Genomic DNA, 22,818 nt, shown 5'->3' with positions numbered 1-22,818 from the left:
ACAGAGACAGGCACACACTGACATAGGCATTTCACAGGGGTTGGGCATATAACATTATATAGATACAGACAAATGCACTCCCAGAGCCTTAAACACACAGCACCTGATTCTCATTTACACTAAGAGCCCTTTACACTGCTTTGACAGTACAAAGGATTCCTAAAGAGGGTTGTGGAGAATCATGCCCATACACTTACTGTAGCGTTCAGTCACATATACATGCACGTGCCACCTAGAATACATGTGCATGAAACATGCAAATATATGTACAAAAATGTACACATTTTGCCAACCCATATACAAATCATACATATTGTGTATACAAACAATATAGGCAAGGATATATTCACAGACTGCACACCAGCAAGAACTTGGTACCCATACAAAGTACATGCACACAGGACCTGCAAGGAAGCAAACGACTGCATGCACACAACTGCGTAACTGTACACTTATCACCAGGGATAAGAATGCTAGTCCTCTTTGTACAACTCAAACAAAGGTATACAGACATGCAAAGAAATATTCAGAGTTACACATTAATAAAGGCATATGTGCCCATATGGTGACTTCATGACTAATATTCACATGTGCAAATACCAATGCATGTGTGTGCAGTTATATGCCAGACAAATGCAGACATAAAAAGTACATGCTAATGTGACCATTCCTACATACAGTGGCAAAAGCATAAATATGTCCATGTGCCAAACCTGCAAACCCACCTGCACATTAGGCACCAACATACCACATCGCACACACCCAAACCCATATGCACAATAGGCACTCACATGATGCACCTTACACACAAACCCACCCACATGGTAGGAACCTATGCATCACACACACAAATCTATCTGCCTGGAAGGCACCCGTGCACTGTACATGCAAACTCCTCCACACAGTATACACTCATGCAAACCTGTCCATATGGTAGGCATCCACATCCCATTCACTCAAACCTAACTTCATGCTAGTCACCCAGTCACCCACATACATACAAATCCACCTTGTCCACACATGCCTGCACACAGATACACGTACTTCCATAATTTCACTCTTCTTCCACACATCCTTTTAGCATTAGGTCTTCTCCTCTTCACCTTTGTTTACACTCTACTTTAATTCCCACCGTTCCTACCACTGGTACTCCAGCACTAGCAACCATGGATGTACTAGAGTAGACAAGGCACAAGCAGCTGTCTAGAACTCTGGCCAAATTAGAGTTCCCTGGCTATCGTTCACACTAGTGGATTACGCTGTACTGGCAATGCTTGGTAACCTTTGATGGAAAAGTCTAGTGTAGACACAACCTTTGAATATCAAACTTATTCCACCTATCACCACTTCCTTCCAATTTGCCTACATTTCTAAATCCCTTCGTTTCTTAAAGTCTGTTATTCACACTACAACCAGCGGCCAGCTTCCCACACACTGAGACCCAGCATGGCTCTGGAGAGCCCATCACAGCAGTCAGACTATGAGTTCTCTCCCCAACCCATCCCCCAATATAGCCTCTTCCACCTCCACAGAAGAGTCACACCGGGAGTTCCTTTCCCAGGGAATGGACAGGTCTTACAGCATCTCTGGCCCAACTAGAAATAGGACAAGCCAGAAATCCAGCAAAGCAACCTGTTCTCATGACAATCTCAGCCCAGTGTTGCAGATCTAAGATGTTCAGATAGCATCCAAACTATCTGGAGAAACAGATGAAGTCAGGAGCTTCCCTGAACCTTCACAGTAGAGCTGACCAGAGGATGACAACTCTGTTTTGCAAAGGATTTCAGCATTTGGCTTTGTTTAGAATTGGAATGAAACCTGAAAATTTCAGAATCCTCCACAGAAGGAAAATTCCAAAAAGATTTCCTTTAGGATCAAAACATTTGTCTTGAAAAAAATCAAAACATTCCATTTTGACTTCATTTTAGAATATATAATACCAAGTACAAAGGTCTGAAACTCAAAATAATTTCAAAGTGAAAAAAGGAAATGTTCTGTCTCCAAAGTGACATAATGGGACGTTTCGACACTGGCAGATCTTTTTTGTTTTTTTTCCCCCTGAAACAAAATCTCAGCAAAATTGACACAATTTCCCAAAACATTTAGATTTCTATGGAACTGCTTTTTCTGATGGGAAATGGTTCTGTTGGCATTGTTCTTACCACCTCTCATCCGGAGACTCACTCATTAAATCCCCTTTTTTGCCCCATAATGGAATCACTGATGTTTGCCCCCCCACACCTGCCAAAATGGAATTGCTATCAGGAACTCCTCTTACAGAGGAGCCAATAGGATTCCTTCCTCCTCCTCCTCCAGGAATAACTGTGGGGTCTTCTCCTTTATCAGAGGACTCAGTGCAGGCCTCTAGCAGAGGGTGTGGGTCTCTGACTTCACACTCTTAGCACATTCGGATAAAGACCTGAGCTTGGGATATTTAGGACAGCAAGCACAATCAATAACCAGCACTGTCTGTTGATGTAGCTACCACCTTGAAACTGCCACGATCTTCCGTAATTAACAGCAGACCTGGCCCCTTTCTATTGGTCTTATCCAATTGTGTTGCTTCAATACCATCAATGAACAGTGCCATTGCCCTGCATGAGAGCAATACCTCTGTGTTACCTGTACCCTAGATGTGCATGCATATGTACATGCTTCGCACTGGTGTTACCCCTTGCAGAGTCCCCTCTTTCTTTCATGGCATGAGTGGCTATCACCATAAGAGCTCAGGGACAGGCAGAAGCAGTTGCTGACATGGTGTATGCAGAGGGTGACTCACTCAATGGAAGGCATGTTTGGAGCAGACATCGGGCTGACTTCCTTGGCTTTCTGCAGAGCATGCTTTTGGTTAAAAGCCTCCTCTTCCTCCTGCTCATCCTAAATGTTAAACAAAAACGTCCATTACAAGGGAGCACCAGGGAGTTTATATCCATCCAGATGTTGCAGGGGATTTGCAGGGTTATGCTGGATGCAAGATGCTGCAAACCAGGCCCGGTGCAGCCAGTAAGAAAAGGCTCAGGATGAAGCCACCAGAGCTGAGATGAGCCCTCTGAATTGCCCGGTGGGGTTTTTATTTTCACAAAACCCAGTCAAAACTGACATGGTTTCCTTGTTATGCCCAATCTTTTCTAGAGTTTTCTCAGCAGGTTAGGCTACACAGCAGTGCCCCATCACATAGTATTTGCCATAGCAGGACCTACCCAGTCTGGCATTCTGACTCTGGCAGTTGCTAATATATGATGTTTATCGGGAAGTAGATGAAAAATCCCCTTGTGCTCCTGACTTATCATGACCAGAATGTAAAGATCAGAACCCAGGATACTTTCGACACTGCTGCAGAGAAGAGGAGGGAGTGTAAAGTATCTCTTTCCCTCCAAAAGATGTGTGAGGGGAAATGGCTGCACTGGGGAGAATGGGACACTCCCTGAAAACTAACAGACCCAAGCACTGCCAGTGTGGGAGCTGAGAGGGGCAGAATGGGGCATCCTCTGACCCCAAACCAAGCAAGTGGGACCATGGCGGGGGACAGAGGGGTATGCACGAGGATGAAATTGGGAGACTACTTGCTTCAATAGGTGTGTGGTAAAGACTGGTGCCACCCTGCCCCCAGAGTATGTGGGGAAGATCTGAGGAGAAGGGAGCTCACCCTGCCCCCAAAGCGTATAGAGATATATACATGCACAAGCACATAACGTGTGGGGGTGTTCACACAAGCAGAGTGTGTGCACGGGTGCATGTGAATGCTGTGGGGGGGCACAGAGTGCAGGGGGGAGTGCAAGGGGTGCATGTGTGCATGTGCAGTATAGGGTGTGTATGCAGGGGTGTGGTTCACGAGGCGGGCACGTGTTGGTGCTAACATCTGAACAAATATTTTCCGGGACAATTCTCAGCATAAACCTGGGGCAGTTCTGTGTATCCCACTGAATTGTAGCAGATTTTCCCTAAGATTACTGAGGAGATTGTACAAGTTTGGGGCTGGGATAAATTACTAGATATTCAGGTGCTTATCTGTATCTGAAAATGCCCCATATGACCCCTGTATCTCTCTCCAACTTCTGACTCTTCCCTTCTTTCTCCTTCTCTGAGTCTTGTCCAGTCAGCTACTGCCCCTGCCAGTATCCACACAGTGTGGTCTAGTGGCAGTGGGAAGCTGTTCTCGTTAAAAGAGGAAATCCAGCAGCAGCAACAGCCAACCCTGCCTAGGCATGGGCCAGGCATGGACTACCAGCCAAAGCGGTTCTGATCCAAGGCCAGTCTCTGTACTGGGCAGTACTGATGTTTAGGTATTTCTTTGCCTGTCTGACAGGGTGGTCAGGGTCCATTCCTGACCCTACATGGGATCATATTACCCTCATGAGCTTGACTGAGTTACTGCAGCAGGAAATGCCATTTGTGGCCTTACTTCCATTCAGCCCCAGTAAAAACCCAGCACACTCTTTCCTTCATTGATGCTGCTCAGAATCAAGGATGTGAGGAAATGAAGGTGAATGGGAAAGCCTAGATTTCAATATCTCAGGTGCTTCGCTCCCCACTTTGGCCACATACATCATCCTGAAAGCATTAGAGCTGCACCCCAGGGGCGGCTCCAGCCCCGAACACACCAAGCGCGTGCTTGGGGCAGCAAGCTATGGGGGTCGCTCCGCCAGCGCAGCGAGGGTGGCAGGCAGGCTGCCTTCTGTGGCTTGCCTGCGGAGGGTCCGCTGGTCCCGTGGCTTCAGTGGACCTCCCGCAGGTGTGCCTGCGGAGGGTCTGCTGGTCCCGCAGCTTCGGAGGCCAGTGATGGCCAAGAGCACGCCTGCGGGAGGTCCGCTTAAGCCGCGGGACCAGCGAACCCTCCACAGGCAAACCACTGGAGGCAGCCTGCCTGCCGTGCTTGGGGCGGCCAAATCCCTAGCGCCACCCCTGGCTGCACCAGTCTCCTCCCTCTGAAGTTAGTGAGGCAGTGACAGTAGAGAGTGGAGGTGGAAATCTCCCTGCATGAGTCACCCTATGGTCACCCTTCCCCTCCCTCTGAGGTGCCATCTGCACTAACCAGGAAATGAAGTCCTCTCAGCACTGCTCCCCAATGGGAAGATACACATTTGTGTGTGTCCCCCCCAAGGAAAGGTAGACAACATACTGGATTATTCTGCTCCATTTCATTCGACTCAAACAAATCCGATTTACACTGGTGCTGGAGGCTACTCGCGGAATCCCGAGAGCGTGAGGAACAGACAGACCACATTGGAAATGGGCAGCATGGAGCCTCTATGCTTTGGGGACCAACCCCTCCTAAGAGTAACAATGATCCTGGCTGTTTTTACCTACACATGGCAATCCAGATGGTATCACAGTCCAAAGACTTCCCAGCAGGGCACTGAAGTCTAATCTGGCATCGTCTCAAGTTGCGATGGTTAACTAATGATAACTGCACCAGTGTCAGACGGTAATAGGTGAGATGATTTTAAAATTGTTTCAGAATGCTGGACAAATCTTAGCTAATGAATCCTCACACCACACCTTGGGAGTCAGAGATAGGCTAAGCTGAGATGGAGAGATTACAGCCCTGATTCAGGAAAGCACTTAAGCACATGCTTTAGTTTAAGCATGGGTTTGAGTACTTCAGTATCTCAGCCCAAGGTTAGGGGTCTATTACAGGAATGGGTGGGTGAGGTTCTGTGGCCTGTGATGTGGAGAAGTCAGACTAGATGATCATGATGGTCCCTTCTGGCTTTAAAGTCTATGAGCCCATGTGTGTGAGTGCTTTCTGGAACAGGGATGGACGTTAGCACATGCTTTCCTGAATCAGGACCTAAGTGACTTGCCCAGTAGTAAGGGCTTGTCTACACTTGCAAGTTATTTCAGATTAAGGTAGGGTAGGAATTTGAAGTGAAATAGCTATTGCGGAATAGTTATTCCAGTCAATTTCCCCATGTAGACAAGCCCTAAATCAGTGGTAGAACCAAGATTAGAAATCAGGCTTTCATCTCCAACCTCGGCCAACCAAGCCATGCCATCTTTCTCAAGGCAGGAGCTCAGAGATGCAGGGTCTTGATACTCTTGCCCTTCACCAACAGAAACACAGGTTGAAATCCTGCTTAGGTCCCAAGTGGAAGTGAGATTTGGTGGTCATAGCCATCACACTCTTCAAAACTACCGCTCAGCACTGTCCAGGAGAGGCCCAAAGCTGGAAGAGCAGTGCGTGACAGAGATGTACTGACAGAGCTCTGAGGAGGAACCGGGCTAGAACAGCAGGTATGGGGCAAGGTTAGCGCTGAGGAGCAGACAGAGGCCAGACTCAGTGCAGAGTTAATAGCCCTCCTGTTGCATAAGCACTATGTTTACTCACAAATTTAAAATCAAAGAAGGAAAAAAATAGGCAATGGGCTTCCCAGATGACCATGACAAGGACTCAGAAGTGGATTCCTGGGCCATATGGCATGGACCCTGTGTGGGGTCCATATGGACAGTCTGAACGAGGCTCATTGGGTAGTAAGGTGTGGTGGGGGGAGAGGGAGAGCATTAGCATCCCTTACCTTTGTCAGCTCCTGGGCATTGGCTAGGTTGTCCACAGCGATGGCCAAGAACACATTCAGCAGAGTGTCTGGGGGCGTTAAGATTCGACACGTCATGTGATAATGGCCTGAGCTACTACAGCAGCCAATGGGGGAACACACAACCCCAGCCCCCTTGCCACAGAGGAACATGCCGGCTTCAGAGAGAGGAAACCAGCACCACTGAAGGGACCAGGCAGCTGAGGGGCCCTACGATAAACCCTCTACTTTTCAGAAGCAGAAAGAGGCTGAATTTGAACCAGGGTGGTGGGGAGGGGTCCCATGGCCAACCTATAGCATGGTCCCTCAGCGGGAGATAGGAGTGCGGAGTGTCAGGGACACACTTTTTCCTCCATGTCTGAGGGGGGTAATTGTAGGACCAGGCTCTTACCCCTGCCATGTGAGATGCGGAAAGGAACTTGGGACACTCACTCCCTCAATATGAACAGAGCACTGAGTCTCTGATGAGCAATGGGAGGAGTTATCCTCTCACAGAGAGACAGGACAGAGGTGCTCTCACTAAAACATAGCAACCAAGAGGATACAGTTTCCAAACAAGGTGAGGATGATGAAGTAGATGGAGGACCACATGCCTGAGCGGACTCCACCCTGGGAGCGGATCCCGTTGTACATCACCTCATTCCAGTCCTCACCTGTCAGGATCTGAACAAACAAACAGGCGGCACTATCATCCACGCTATTATTTTATATATAGCCCACCAGTTTCTATCTGCAAATATGTGCAGGAGGTGGTCCAAGTATGGAGATCCTATCTCAGGGACAATCCTGCCCCACAGCGGGTTACATGGGGAGAAGGGATCCGCTCTGTGGTGAGGAATTAGGTGTCTTCCAGAGATTTTTGGAATCTACAGCATGTGGCAGCAGAACACCAGCTTTCATTTAAGTTAGGGGCATGGATCTCCACTCCTTTATGCCAGAGTAACTCACTGAAGGCAATGGAGATACACTGTAACTGAATGGAGAACCAAGCCTTAAGCTTAAGAACATAAGAACATAAGAATGGCCCTACTGGGTCGGACCAAAGGTCCATCTAGACCAGTATTCTGTCTTCTGACAGTGGCCAGTGCCAGGTGCCCTGGGGGGAATGAACAGAACACTTAATCATCAAGTGATCCATCCCCTGTTGCTCATTCCCAGCTTCTGGCAAACAGAGGCTAGGGACACCATCCCTGCCCATCCTGGCTAATAGCCATTGATGGACCAATCCTCCATGAATGTATCGAGTTCTTTTTTGAACCCTTTTATGGTCTTGGCCTTCACAACGGCCTCTGGCAAGGAGTTCCACAGATTGACTGTGTGTTGTGTGAAGAAATATTTCCTTTTATTTGTTTTAAACCTGCTGCCTACTAATTTCATTTGGTGACCCCTAGTTCTTGTGTTATGAGAAGTAGTAAACAACACTTCCTTATCTACTTTCTCTACACCAGTCATGATTTTATAGACCACAATCATATTTCCCCTTAGCCGCCTCTTTTCCAAGCTGAAATGTCCCAGTCCTGTTAATCTCACCTCATATGGAAGCCATTCCATATCCCTAATCATTTTTGTTGCCCTATTCTGAACCTTTTCCAATTCCAATATATCTTTTTTGAGGTGGGGTGACCTCATCTGCACACAGTATTCAAGGTGTGGGTTTACCATAGATTTATATAGTGGCAACATGATATTTTCTGTCCTATTATCTATCCCTTTCTTAATTATTCCCAGCATTCTGGTTGCTTTTTTGACTGCCACCACATTGAGTGGATGTTTTCAGAGAACTATGCACAGTGACTCCAAGATCTCTTTCTTGAGTGGTAACAGCTAATTTAGACTCCCTCATTTTATATGTTTAGTTGGGATTATGCTTTCCAATGTGTATTACTTTGCATTTATCCAGCTTCTAGATCTTTTGGTTGAAAAGAGAATGTTAGAACGTGAACCACCCCGGGTGGTAGATAAGAATCAGATAGCCAGGGGTATTGACTGTATGGTAGAAAAATCCAGCTGCCTCATTTTTACCAGGCCCCTACCTGAAACACTGTCATGATAGCTGCAGGGAAGGTGTCGAAGTTTGCAGAAGGAGTCCCATCCATGAAATTAAATCTGAAAACGAACCAAAGGGAAATGCACAAAGTGGAATATAGAGGGGGCACCACATCGCTGTTTTCTGTCCTCTTAGTTCTGCTGTTCCTATAATAGCCTACCCCATCCATTCACCACTTCCCTCGACTTTCCCTTCTTCTTTGTGCCCATTTCACCTTTATCATGAGACAGGTAAGGACCCTGGACCACTTGTGCAGGAATCCGAACAGACATCATGCCCATCGTGCCCTGAACTAACCTAATCTAAGGTCCTTCAGAAAAAGGAACATCATTGGTACTCTGGTGCGAGCTGGTGGGTCAGTGTTTTCCTTGAAAGGGTGGGAGATGCTATTATTCACTGTAAATAAAAGGGCTCCAATCTTCCCTGGCCTTTTGTGCACTTACCTGCCTCCAAACAGCTGCATTCCCAACAGAGCGAAGACAACAATGAAGAGGAAAAGGAGGAAGAGCAAGCTGATTATCGACTTCATGGAGCTCATCAGGGAGACCACCAAATTCCTCAGGGATGCCCAATACCTGGAAAATGCAGACATTACTGTAGCAGTAGCAGTAGGACTGTGCAGAACAAGGGGAATCTGGATCTGTGATGGCAGTCATGCGAGAGCTGGGAGCCAGAAGGGGATAGTGAAAGGGCCAGGTGGGCCGAGGGGTAGGGAACCAATAGGCAGGGACGCATGTTCCTCTTTACTTACTTTGTTATTTTAAATATTCTCAGAAGACGGAGGGCTCGTAAGACGCTGATCCCAAAAGAGGTTCCTGGTCTGAAGATAGCCCAGACCACTTCGAAGATGCTTCCCACTGTGACCTGGGGGATCAAAAACATACATGAGAACAGAACCTGCGTACGTAACATGGGGTTAGAGTGTCAAGGACCATAGTAATCGCAGGAAGTCCCTCTCAGGTGTGCAACTCCATGTGCTGGCCAGCCCTATGTAATCTGAAGCTAGTAGTTTGGATCTCAGTATGCTGTAACAGACTATGTTGCTTGCCTTTCTATCCTTTCTACTAGGCACACCCCCTCCCCACAGCTCTCTGGAAGGACTGTCCCATTCCTATTCCTCTCTTTAAGTTATGTTGTAACTTGCCCCCCAGAGACCTGCAGACTGTTCTGCTGCCTACAGCATTTGCTCTAGTTTCATGCACTGCTTACCCCACAGTCAAAGCAGTTGAAAGAGGAATGAAAGTAAAGGCGCGGCCCCATTCCATACATCTTTAAGGACATCTCCAGGAGGAAAAGCCCAAGGAACAGGAACTCTGCATAGTCTGAAACAGGGAAATTCAGGTGCATTAGCTACACATCTGCTTCTCCTTATCTGTGCTTAGAAAACAGTGTAAAGAGCTGATACAGTGACCCCTGCATGGGGTGTCAGCAGACAAACCTTCAGCACTCCAGAACCTCTACCACTTGATCTAAAGGAATAACTCCATTAGCTGGTTGCAGCTGTAGGTTATTAACCTCTAGTGGCCCAGCCACTGCAGGGGGACATGACAGACTTTACCAATGTGTTATGCTGATATTAGATTTTATGGGATCTTGTGCAAAGACAAGCAGGGTCCCCAAACAGAGCTCACTAATCCACTCAGCACATTCCAGGAGACAGGGCAAGCAGACAGGGGGATCAAGGTCCTTTTCACTGACTCTGTAGGGAAGGAATGTGGAATTGGTTGCTTCTCTCTCTGGAGATCTAGGAAGTTTGTGTACCATTAGCTGGTACGCAGAGAATGGATCAAGGTGCTTGCCTTCATGAATCATAGACAATTGCACCCCCAAAGGGCATGTGTTATTAGGGAGAGTGTCACAGAAGAACAGGTGCACTCACTGAAGTGAAGTCACTTCTGCAGTGGAACACAGCTGTGGTTTAATAGCACACAACAAACACTACACAACAGTTTTAGGGGCAGAAATGAAGAACTTCTCCAAATTAAACTGCAGGGAAACTTTTGTAGCCCTGATGTAATTACTCCACAGCTGGAGTCTGGCCAGGACATGCAGTTATCAGCTGTACGCTTGTGAAAAGTGTCACAGGATCTATCAGGAGCATTAGTGGCGAAGTCAGTTTTCCATATTGTCCAAAAGGTGGCTCTCATTAGAACCAGCTGCCATACCACATCATCTTGTGCTGACATCTCAGCAGACAGCTTCATAGACTTGAGCTGAATTCGTATTTGAATGGGAGTCTTTCAAGGTGTAGCAGGAGTGGTATACATTCAGCAGGTGTTACTCATCCTACCGTGTGAGTACTGAACCAATGCCCCAGGAGCACTATGTTGCTGTCTGTAGGATGAAATATAAAACTGAGGTTCTGATTATTCATGGCCGATAGTTCATGGCCGTCAGATCTACGGCAATTTTTTTAACTCTGATGCCCTGGACAAACTCTAATTGGGAATTATATTCTGTCTCCTTACAGTCCTCATTGGATTCAGTTGGCTGCAATATACTTCTCATTTGTGCCCAGATCTCTTGTGTAGTGTCATTGTTTCTATTAAACAATTCAAGGATGGCTGCATTTTTATGCTGGGACAAAGGATTCCACTTCAACCTATCTCAGAAGGGTGTTAATTAGTCTTTGTCCTTACATTACTACAGCAGGGTAAACTTATATTATGTCCCCACTTCACACTGATACAAAACAGTCACCTCTCTTGCAATCTGTATTGGATTTGAATGACATGAGTCCAATCAAACTCATTCTTGTTTATCTGCTGGAAGGGAAGCAGAACTGAAAATGATTTCAGTGATGATGAGCAAGACAGCGGGCATCAGTGGAAATGGGCTGTGTATAATATTCAGGATGGCAAGCACAATTCTGATCTCCCTCCAGGTTCATGCAAGTCTGACCTCATTGACCTCAGTGGAGTTCACTCCTGATTTACACTGAGGTGACAAGAGAATCATACCCAGTGCCGCCAACAGCTAAAGATCTTCCTGTAACAGGCTGTGAGTTGCTGCCCTCTCCAGTCCTCCTGGAAAGGCAGCAAACCATGCCATATGCTGATAGTCCTGGGGCTCCAAGCAACCATGTCTTACTTGCACAGATGGTTGACCCGTGGCCCAGGGGGGTTGGTGTTCTGTACAGCCTGTGTCACTGTAACACACCCAAACAAGGAGAGGGACCTGGAACTCACAGAGGAGGTGGGTGAGCCATGGGGGCTGGTTGTGATGGACAATGGCTACGCAGGCAGTGTTGAGAGCCACCAAGCTCAAGACGGTCCAATAAAACACTTGGGATTTCACCATATGGCGAACAGAGATGCGCAGAAGTCGCTCCTTGTGCCGGAAATAGGAGGCGCCATCCACTTTAGCACTCCTGATGCTGCCACGAGCGAGAGGGGTACCTGAGGGGGAGAGGCCAGAATTGAACAACGGAACATGGTGGTTTTGCTCAGCAGAGGACCTAACCAGGTCAAACTCCCTTCTGACCAGGGGATGGGAGGAATTATTTCCTCACTCAAGGGCTCCACTATGGCAGGATGGGCTTAACCTGCCAGCTCCTATACAAGCTCTGAAATGCAGCAGAAACAGTGTGGGGGCTCCATTCTCTGTGCTAACAACGAAGAGAAACATAAGGTCTTAGCCCATCTCCACTTTGGCTTTGCTCCCCTCAGGATTTTACAAGATGCTTCACATCATTAGAGGACTTGTGGGGAGGAGACTCTGGACTGACTTAGCATTGGACTCTGAGAAAGAGTCTATCACACAGGCTGACGAACTGGCCTCCACTCACCTACGGAGGAGATATCGACACAATGCTCTTCACTCGAGTCACGATTCACTGCTTCTGTCCGGTTCCTTTTGATGGTTGCTCTCCTGAGCACTGGAAATGAAGAAGAGGGGAGCTCTAGTTACCACTGCATCCAGGGCCGGCGCTTCCATTTAGGCGACCTAGACAGTTGCCTAGGGCACCAGGATTTGGGGGGGTGGCATTTTGCCGCCCTCGGCAGCAATTTGGCGGCGGGGGATCCTTCCACACTCCGGGTCTTCGGCGGCAATTCTGCGGCATGTCCTTCACTCTCTCCGGGACTCGCTGCTGAAGTGCCCCGAAGACTGGGAGCGCGGAAGGACCCCCCCACCGCCAAATTGCCGCCGATTGGGAGCGCAGAAGGACCCCCGCCTAGGGCGCCAAAAACCCTGGCGCCGCTCCTGACTGCATCTAAATGCTGCCCACAGACTGTTCGACTGACTCCCATCCAGGCTGTTACTTGGTACCCAGCTAACCCGGTAACCGGGATCTCAGTAACTGAATGGGGCTGCCATCCAGTTCCCAGCACTCTGTATTGAGAGAGGCTGCAGATTGGCTCCATGCTCTCTGGTATGTTGCACTCTCCCTAACCAGGAGAGGCTGCTGTCGAACCCCACTGCTCTAACATGATGGCCTCCTGTTAACTAGCAGAAACAGTTCCCAGCACTCCCCAAAATCATGTATCTGGTTCCCATTGCTCTAGTGAGTTAAACTGGAGGTTGTAGCTGGAGGCAGAAAAGGGAATGCAGCTACATTAGCTAGCTTATTGTTTTCCTTACCTTCCAAGGCTGATGTCCCAGCATTTTTATTCTCTTCAGCCAGCATTACTTCCTCTGCATAAAAACAAATGGTTTAGTAAATTGTCTCCAAGTGTCTGATATACCAGGGAATGAAAAGAAGAAAGCTCAGAGCACCCACAGACTTCACATCTGCTGCTCCCAGCCAGAGGGAGGAGGAAGGGCAGTGACGGAGAAAGAGACAGAGAACCCGTCAGAATCACAGAAATGTAGGAGTGGAAGGGACCTTGATACGTCATCTAGTCCAGTCCCCTGCACTGAGGCAGGACTCAGTATTATCCAGACCATCTCTGACAGGTGTTTGTCTAACCTGCTCTTAAAAACCTCCAGTGATTGAGATTCTATAGCTTCCCTCGGCAATTTATGCCGTGCTTAATCACCGTAACAGTTAGGAAGTTTTCCCTAATGTCAAACCTAAATCTCCCTTGCTGCAATTTAAGCCCATTGCTTCTTGTCCTGGCCTCAGTGGATAAGTAGAACTATTTTAACCATCTCTTTAGCACCACCTTCTACGTACTTGAAGACTGTTACCATGTCTCTCCATAGTCTTCTCTTCCTCAAACTAAATGAACCAAATTTTTTCAAGCTTCCCTCATATGTCATGTTTTCTAGACCTTTAATCATTTTTTTGTTGCTCTCCTCTGGGCTTTCTCCAATTTGTCCACATCTTTCCTGAAATGTGGTGCCCAGAACTGGATACAATACTACAGCTGAGGTCTTATTAGTGCTGAATAGCGCAGAAGAATTACTTCCTGTGTCTTGTTTACCATACTCCTGCTAATACAACCAGAATGATATTTGCCTTTTTTGCAACTGTGTTACACTGTTAACTCGTATTTAGTTTGTGATCCACCATAGCCCTCAGATCCTTTTCTGCAATACTCCTTCCTAGGCAGTCATTTCCCATTTTGTATCTGTGCAACAGGTTATTTTTCTCTAAGCAGAGTATTTTTTATTTGTCCCAATTGAATTTCATCCTGTTTATTTCAGACCATTTCTCCAGTTTGTGAAGAGCATTTTGAATTTGTTTTGAAGGTGAAACAATGGAGGGAAGGCAACATTTATTATAGGAGAAAGTCATGTGGTGAAGTGGAATAGTTCCACCATATGACAGCAACATGAGATAACACACGATTAATCAGGAGATGCAGCTACACTGCCATTAGTGTTGATTAGAACTGTACTAATGTGCAGTGGAGACTGGGAGCCATTCCATGGCTTCCTGCACCTTGTGAATGAGCAGATACGATCTGACAGCAGTGGAAAGAGTCAGCTACACAACACTATGTCAGCCAATTGGAAAGAAAAATGACTTCCAATCCACCGTCCTGCTGCCTCCTCCAAGAGGTAAGCTCTCTTAAAGGCCAACAAAGATCTTTAATAAGCAGAGCTGGGCTATATTTTTAGACAAACGTTTATTCATTTATTCAATGAAAAATGCAATTTCAGTTGACCTTAAACTATTCACAAATTTTGACACAAATAATTTTGGTTAGTCACAAAATGGCCATAAGAGGAAGTGATGGTCATGCTACCACCCTTCCATTATAGCCTTTCGCCCAGTGGTTAGGGCACTCCCTGGATTGTGGGAGATGCAGGTTCAAATCTCCACTCTGGAACAGACCCAAAACAGGATCTTTTAAATTCACCAAAAATTCTGAAAAATTTCAGATTAGTTTGATGAGAACTGATTTTTTTATCCAAAATTCTTGGGTCTCCAAAACATGCCTGGAAATCTCCACTCTCCCTTGCAGGATTCCCAGTACGCCCTGCTTCCACTCAGAGCAGAAATACCATAGAAATAACACTTCTTGTTGCATTTCGGGCTTCCTTTTCTGTCCCAGCCAGAACCAGGAAGCACATAGGCATGAACCAAAACCCTAGATCCAAACTCCCCTGAACACTGGAGAAGTCGGGAACTAGAACTACAGCTGAACTTTGTGGCTTAGGCTCACCTTGAAGTTAATAAAACTTCTGTGAATCTTCTGTGGATGGGTAGAGTTCTGTGGCCTGCTTTGTGCAGGGGGTTGGACTAGATGATCACATTGGTCCCTTCTGACCCTAGAATCTATGAATCTATGAAACACATTGTTGGTATAAGTTTTGAATGAAGGTGCAAGTCTTTTCTTATTTTATCTGAATCCACTCCCCAAATCCTATTTAAAACCCTTTCCTACACACCATGCCCTAAACAGAATCCTTTGGCTAAATTCTTCAGTGACAAATGAGGACATAAGTGACACACTGGTGACTAGTTAGAAAACAGGTGTGATATCCAAAGTCTATATCATGCCTATTTGGAAATCTATAGCTGTGCAGAAAAAGGCTTCATTTTCTTAGATTCAGTCACAGGTCGGGAGCTGGGGATGGAATTGTTCTCATCTAAAAAGTTCTCATCAAAAGGACCATGCATCCAGTCAGAAAACCCTGCAGGGGTGGAACTGGCTGGAAAGTGACTAACTGACCCTCACCTACTCTAATTTATGGCCCCACCATAGCAGATAACTTCAGAAAATGAAAAGCCCCACCCAGGCCTCTCAGTGTGGTGGGAAGTCCAACCACACAGGGTTTCAATATTTAACATATGGAATTGGCACCTCTATATAACTCATATGTACACACACAAATCTTTGTTAGAGTGAAGTGAAGTGCATGCTGGTGGTTTGACTTGTATACGACTTTTCAGTAATGTGATAGTTAAAGAAAACACAAAAAACAAACGCTAGAAACCCAGGAAATTCAGGGTTAAAGTTAAACTAGACACCCAAATCTCTGAACATATGAATGTTCACAGCTATGTTACCAAACTGCCTTAACTCTGCCCCCTGTATAGATGCTGACCTATCATTGGCCCTTCTTTGCATGCACAATATTAAAAATATGCTCCCCGGATGTGGGCTTGATAATCTGGTTTGTACGTCCCCTTTCCAACACAGCTGCTAAGTGCTACGTTGGGTCATCACACCTGCTGAGGCTGTTTTCCTGAGAGCTCTGATTTCATGATCTGAGGCTGGGAGGGTTGCGCGCATGGAGATGTGTTAGCTCAGTCACTGATGACACCTGGACAAACAGCTGCCCCATGGAAGCATTAGTGCCGAGATCCTCCTGTGCTCAGCAGCTCCCAGGATCAGCTTGTTCCTGAGGATGGGGAATGATAGCATACTGACGGCAACCTGTCAGACTCCTTTCTGTGTGCTGTGCATGACTGTGAAGGTGGTCCTACAGCAGTATAACCACTCTGGCTGCCATGCTGCAGTGACCTCTGTGCAGGCACAGTGATCTCCCTGGGGGAGCTCCCTGCAGGACTGGTGGGTGGAGGTTGTATGGAACACTAGAATTGTGGCCAAACTACTTAGTACTGAAGGATACATCTGAATTTCTGATTTCCTCAGGGCATCCATAGGGGAGAAGGGCAAAAATCTTTTAGCTGTGTCATTGGGCAGCTGTGTTAATGGCCACTAAAGTTAGCTCCAATGCTCGTAAGGCTACCAAACACATTGTCCCACCCACTCCGCCTGGGATTTAGATTTGCCTTGTTTGCATGCCCAGTATCACAGTGTACCAAAGGAATACACACCTTAGCCAAATCCTGCCTTCACTTCTACCCATGTCACCTCCTTGGATGGCAGTGGACTTACGCATTTGTAACCAAAGGTGAAATGCAGCCCAACCATGGCACCTTTCATGCACTCTGGCCTCCAGCGTGCAATTCAATCACATGCGACTCAGCAGAACATTTTCTGCCCCGGTGAAATATTTTGTGGGGGAAGCGTGCAGCAGAGACAGTCTGGATGTGGGGGAGGGGCAGAGAACCGTATGGACCCACAAGCTACACAATACGGAGCTAATTCATTAATCAGTGATGGCAGCCTCCGACTTCGCAGGCATCTGCTGAACTACAGAGTGAGTGCAGCAGCTCCCTTCCCCTGAGCCAGTGGGGTCACCCCGTCATTCACATTCAAACGCTGATGCCAGGCCTGCCACCAGCCTTACCTGCTTTGTCTATCCAGGCCCTATAGCCATTCAATTCGCGTTCGATCTGCTGCTGGCGACGCAGCTTCATGAAGGCTCTGCGGTTCTCCACCCGCTCTCGCTCTTTGGCAAATTCCCTGTAGACACAGAAGGGCAATGTTAGTTTTAGTGAAGAACCATGGCATGGCTGGGATAAGGGAGAGGGGTGTGTGTGTGAGAGAGAGGGAGAGAGAGAGAGCGAGCAGGGCAGCATGGCTAGGGTAAGGGTGTGTGTGTGCAAGGTGGCATGGCTGGGAACATGGTGTGTGTGTGCATGTGCGCAGGATGTTATGGTTGGGACCATTGATGTGTGTGTGCGCGCGCGCACACATATGCAGGGTGATATGGCTGGAACCACTGGGAGGGGTGTTTGCAGGGTGGCATGGCTGGTACCATGGTGCATGTTTGTGTGCATGTGTGCATGCAGGGTGGTATGGCTGAGACCATGGTGTGTGTGAGTGTGTGTGTGTGTGTGTGAGAGAGAGAGAGAGAGCAGGGCAGCGTGGCTAGGGCAAGGGTGTGTGTGTGCAAGGTGGCATGGCTGGGACCATGGTGTATGTTGTGTGCATGTGTGCATGCAGGGTGGTATGGCTGGGACCATGGGGTGTGTGTGCGTGTGCACGTGCAGAGTGGCTGTCAAGGTTCCTTCCCCACTCTGAACTTTAGGGTGCAGATGTGGGGACCTGCATGGACACTTCTAAGCTTAGTTACTAGCTTAGATCTGGTGCACTGCCACCATCCAGAATTCCAGTGTCTGGAGCACTCTCTGTCCCCCCAAAACTTTCCCATCCCTGGGTTGCCTTGAGGGACTTCACCAATTCCCTGGTGAACACAGATCCAAATCCCTTGGATCTTAAAACAAGGAGAAATTAACCATTCCCCCTCCTTTCCCCCCACCAATCCCTGGTGAGTCCAGATCCAATCCCCTTGGATCTTAAAACAAAGAAAAATCAATCAGTTTCTTAAAAAGAAAGCTTTTAATTAAAGAAAGAAAAGTAAAAATCATCTCTGTAAAATCAGGATGGAAAATACTTTATAGGGTAGTCAGATTCATATAGCCCAGAGGAACCCCCTCTAGACTTAGGTTCAAAGTTACAGCAAACAGAGGTAAAATCCTCTCAGCAAAAGAGGAACATTTACAAGTTGAGAAAACAAAAATAAGGCTAACATGCCTTGCCTGGCTATTACTTACAAGTTTGAAAGATGAGAGACTGATTCAGAAAGATTTGGAGAGCCTGGATTGACATCTGGTCCCTCTTAGTCCCAGGAGCGAACAACCCCCAAAACAAAGAGCACAAACAAAAGACTTCCCTCCACCAAGATTTGAAAGTATCTTGTCCCCCTATTGGTCCTCTGGTCAGGTGTCAGCCAGGTTTACTGAGCTTCTTAACCCTTTACAGGTAAAAGAGACATTAACCCTTAACTATCTGTTTATGACAGTGGCACAGCTGGGACCATGGTGTGTGTGTGTGTGCAAGCACAGGATCGTATGGGTGGGACCACTGAGGTGGGTGGGTGGGAATGTGTGTGTGCGTGCAGGATGGTATGGCTGGGACCATTGGAGAGGCAGTGTGTGCAGGGTGGCACAGCTGAGATCATTGTGTGTGTGTTGGGGGGGACGGAACAGCACAGCAGGGTCAGTGGCAGGGTTGGGACAGGGCTAGGGCCAGTGCTGTGCAAGTTGTCCTAGTTGGGGTAGAAGGGTGGGCATGGGGCAGCATGGCTGGGACCGAGGAAGGGGGACAGCTCTCAGGGCACAATGTGGGGTGGCGGGCTTCAAGGGATGGACAGAAGGATACCTGGTAGGACTGGGAGGAGAGCCAGCGTGGTGGAGGAGTGTTCACACAGCTGGCCAGCTAGGGCACAGGGAAGCCAGAGGGATGGCTGAGGCAAATGCAAACACTGCCCTCGGACTAAGGCACACAGAGGAAGGCTGGCTGGAGCAGATGGGTGGGATGAACGGAACTACTGAGCCAAAGCATCAGTATAACTGGGATGAAGGGGACCAATGGATAGGACCAAGGTCCAGATGGAGCAAATCTACAGTGCGGTGCATGGAGGGAGGTGAACCAGTAGGAAAAGTAAGAAGGGGTCAGTGTGGGAGAGAGGAATGAAATTGAGGAATGTGCAATGAAATCCTCTTGTTCTCCAGCATCCCTGACCAGGGGCAGCCCTGCCCTGCATCAGTGCATGGTCCAGTGGGGCAGGTTATGGCCCAGGTACTAACTCAACTCTCCCTCCTCCCAGTGCTCACCAAGGTCTCCCCCCACTGACTCCTTTCAAAGGTGTGGAAGGCACAAGTGGGCGGGACATGCAGATGCTCTGCAGACTCCTTAGCATCCCTCCACTTGGATGGGAGGAAAGAAATAGCAGATGTGACCTGAGAAGGGGCATGTGCAGTGGGTGAAGAGCCAACATTGGGCAACTCCAGGGTGTGGGCAGTCTGGGGCAGATAGAGCCAGACCCTGCAGTGCTTGGTTCAGGAAGCCAGGTGAGAGCATTCCTGCTGCATGAGCTGATATTCGCTTGGCCCATCTCCCAGAGAGATGCTTAAAACTCCACTCAGTCACTATGTGCTGGCTTGTAGTATGCACAGCTCCTCTTTATACACACTGCAGTGTTGCTGGTGGGGGAGGGGGGACAGAATGCATTATTAAGACAAAATTTATTCCACTGCAGCTCTGCCATGTGCTCAGTGGATCTGTGCAAGCTGGGGAAGGCCGGGGTGCAGACATGAGAGGAGGGGAACCCCCCTTCCGGGCCCCACAGAGCTGACAGCCCAGCATGGGAATGAGGCAGAGAATCAAAAATGACCAGTGTCACCCAGCTGAATACATTTTTCTGCCCTTGCTGCACGGCACTGACTGAGTGCTGTGATCCCACCCGGCCAAAGAGACTCTCCATCTCTCAGTCATGGAAAACAGATCGGGCAGATATTTCAAGTGTGCAGCTTCACAGTGCCTGGCTTCCCGGACCTTTCTGCCAGGAAAGCAGGGGTCAGGGCTCTGAAGGGAGGGCAGAGGGCCCCTTGGCATGCCACTTGACTCACTGACAGTTCATGGGTTTGCTCTGGATCAAGTGCCCAAGGGTTTATCCTTTGAGGCTATCCACATGACCTGTCTGCTCCCAGACAGCTCTCAAACACTGAGACTGGGTCCCCTCCCCCCTCAACAGGTCACCTAGGAAGGTTGTAGCAGAGCTGGGAACCCCAGCTCTCCTGAGTCCCAGTCCAGGGCCTTAACCACTGGATCATCCTACCTCTGTTGTCGTATTTCTTGTTCTTATTTAGTCACCCATTCCTTGTTTGAGGGAAGGCTGTTGATCACGTGTGCACTAGCACAGGGCATTGGGGGACATTTTCTAAGCCAAAAATACACAGCTATACATCTGGGCAGACCCTACGGTGGCTCGGCTGCATGGGAAGTCATTTCTTTTCCTCAGGTTTACTTGTACAGCACAAAGTGCACTGGGTCATTTGGTGCAATGATCATAATGCTCAAAGCTCAACTAAATCTGATCAGGTCTGGCAGCAGGAGCCCCTGCACAGCGATCAGTTAGGGGCAGGTGGGGAAAGGAAACAGAGGAGTAGCCTTTCTTATCTTAATACTCTACTATCTTTAAGAAGAAACAAACAGATTAGTAAGTTTCAAAGCAAGATCTGAGACACATAAGTAAGGGATGCCTCTGGGGCATTGCTAATGATCAGCCCTCCTGCTTCATAGTCTAAGCAGTTCCTCACTCAAGAGGCAGGAGATTTCCCCTCTGTGGGATAAGGTAGCATGTCGGGGGCTAGATTTTCAAACAGAGCTCAGCTCCTGTTTAGGCACCTGCACAAGTGGGCCAGGTTTTCCAGAGTTCAGCACCCAACACACTGAGCTGTTTTGAAAACCTGGCCCAGTTTGTGGGTGCTGAGTTCCTTTGAAAATTCTGACCTTGGGAATATAGAGAGAGAGAGAGAGAGAGAGAGAGAGAGAGAGAGAGAGAGAGAGAGAGAGAGAGTGTGAGTGTGTCAGGGAGGGGTAGACCTTCCTCTGAAACGTCCAGCTTTGGCTGTGTCCAGAGAGAGGACGCTGGACTACTGGGTCTGGTCTGGTGTCTCCTATAGTTACTATCATAAGAGGAAACCACAGAAGCTAAAAACCTATGAGTGGATTCCCTTTGAACTTCAGCATACACCTATAAATATCAGGAAACAGAGTAAAAGCTGAGATTCTCTCCTTAACCCACCACCATTGTACTTGCATGCTGCTGGCTCACCACGCTCTGGGAATCTCACCCTACTGCAATCCCTAGGCACAGCAGGGGACAGCTAGAGAAAATGGAGTTTCTCTTGTTTCTCTAGTTTACTCTTGACTGGTTAACCCCTTGATGGCACTAGAACAGGAGGCATTTGTGGCTGGAGACCTAACTACCAGGTGGGTTAACTCCCAGCTCCACGGCAGCCATGCCTGATGCAGGAGCTGCTCCTCCATTTCCACCCATCCCCATCCATGATGCACCTGAACGGAGAGTCAAAGGATTAATCTACATGAGAGAGAACTTCTAAAGGGTTTGTAGGGAGACCTCTCTCTCTGTAGAAACTGCTTTGCTTTAGTGATCAGCAATGCACGCTCCTCCAATTCAGTACAAATAAAGCTTTTGTGTATGGATTCAGGGTCTCACGCTGTTGTCATAGTAACCCAGTGAGAAATGAACCCCTCCAGGATAGGCAAGCCTGGAAGATTCAAAGACATACTTAGGTACACACACAGCTCTACAAATCTACGCACATGAGCATTAATGCTCATGTACTGGAACACACCCATCTGTATGCTTTTCACACCCACGTGCTGGACATACACAAAGAAAAGCACACATACGCAGACATACTTGTGACCGTACTAGCACATATATACACCATGCCCATCCTTCACAAAAGAAAACACGCACACACCTGAGGCTTCACACTCAAGCCCCAGATTACTCAGACAGCAACACAGACATAGACCCTACCCAAATGTATGAAGACACATGAAAGAAATAAATCCATAAATACAATCTTCTGCAATCACACACATGATCAAAGACATACATGCAAACAATATGTATGCACACAAGCAGGAGAAAACACAAACACATATACACACCATGCACCCTGTGCAAATCTGCATACATATATTTCCATAACTATATATAGATATACATAGGCTAATACACAAATAGAACTATATACCTATACATACATTCACTCAAAATGCATGATCATATGCTGACAATTCTGGTTCACATACTTGAGTACACACATCAGTGACCATATTCATAAGCAAACATGCACCCTTCCTATATGCTGCTATACAGAATGACCACCATACCAATATGAACAAACATGCAGCACTACATGCACTTATGTATGTATGGACCAAAAGGTTGATGCAGAAATAGAAAAATGGGAAAATATGCCAAATAATATACCTATGGAACTGAAATACACAGGCTCATACACATACTGCCTGCGGGCATGGCACACACATCAGTACAGGAACCATATGCATGGAAGCTCACATGACTACATACACTGTACAAAGTGATGCATTTGCTTTACACACCCACACATGCATGTTTAGTCATAAGCATAAGATGACACATGCA

General features: G+C 47.6%; 1 protein-coding gene across 1 annotated transcript in view; it reads right to left on the bottom strand.

Annotated features, from left to right (window-relative positions):
• The window catches only part of CACNA1E (calcium voltage-gated channel subunit alpha1 E), a 315,028-nt gene that overhangs the window by 78,928 nt on the left and 213,282 nt on the right, over positions 1-22,818 (bottom strand). Inside the window, 11 exon segments of the mRNA XM_030572681.1 lie at positions 2,780-2,877; positions 6,516-6,583; positions 7,079-7,196; positions 8,567-8,639; positions 9,024-9,155; positions 9,332-9,444; positions 9,790-9,902; positions 11,769-11,978; positions 12,368-12,457; positions 13,162-13,215; positions 17,173-17,288. Coding sequence (XP_030428541.1) covers positions 2,780-2,877; positions 6,516-6,583; positions 7,079-7,196; positions 8,567-8,639; positions 9,024-9,155; positions 9,332-9,444; positions 9,790-9,902; positions 11,769-11,978; positions 12,368-12,457; positions 13,162-13,215; positions 17,173-17,288 — 1,185 coding nt within the window.

Source organism: Gopherus evgoodei, chromosome 8 (assembly GCF_007399415.2).
Source record: "Gopherus evgoodei ecotype Sinaloan lineage chromosome 8, rGopEvg1_v1.p, whole genome shotgun sequence".
Taxonomy (NCBI): Eukaryota; Metazoa; Chordata; order Testudines; family Testudinidae; genus Gopherus; species Gopherus evgoodei.
This window is presented reverse-complemented; position numbering and strand designations above follow the sequence as displayed.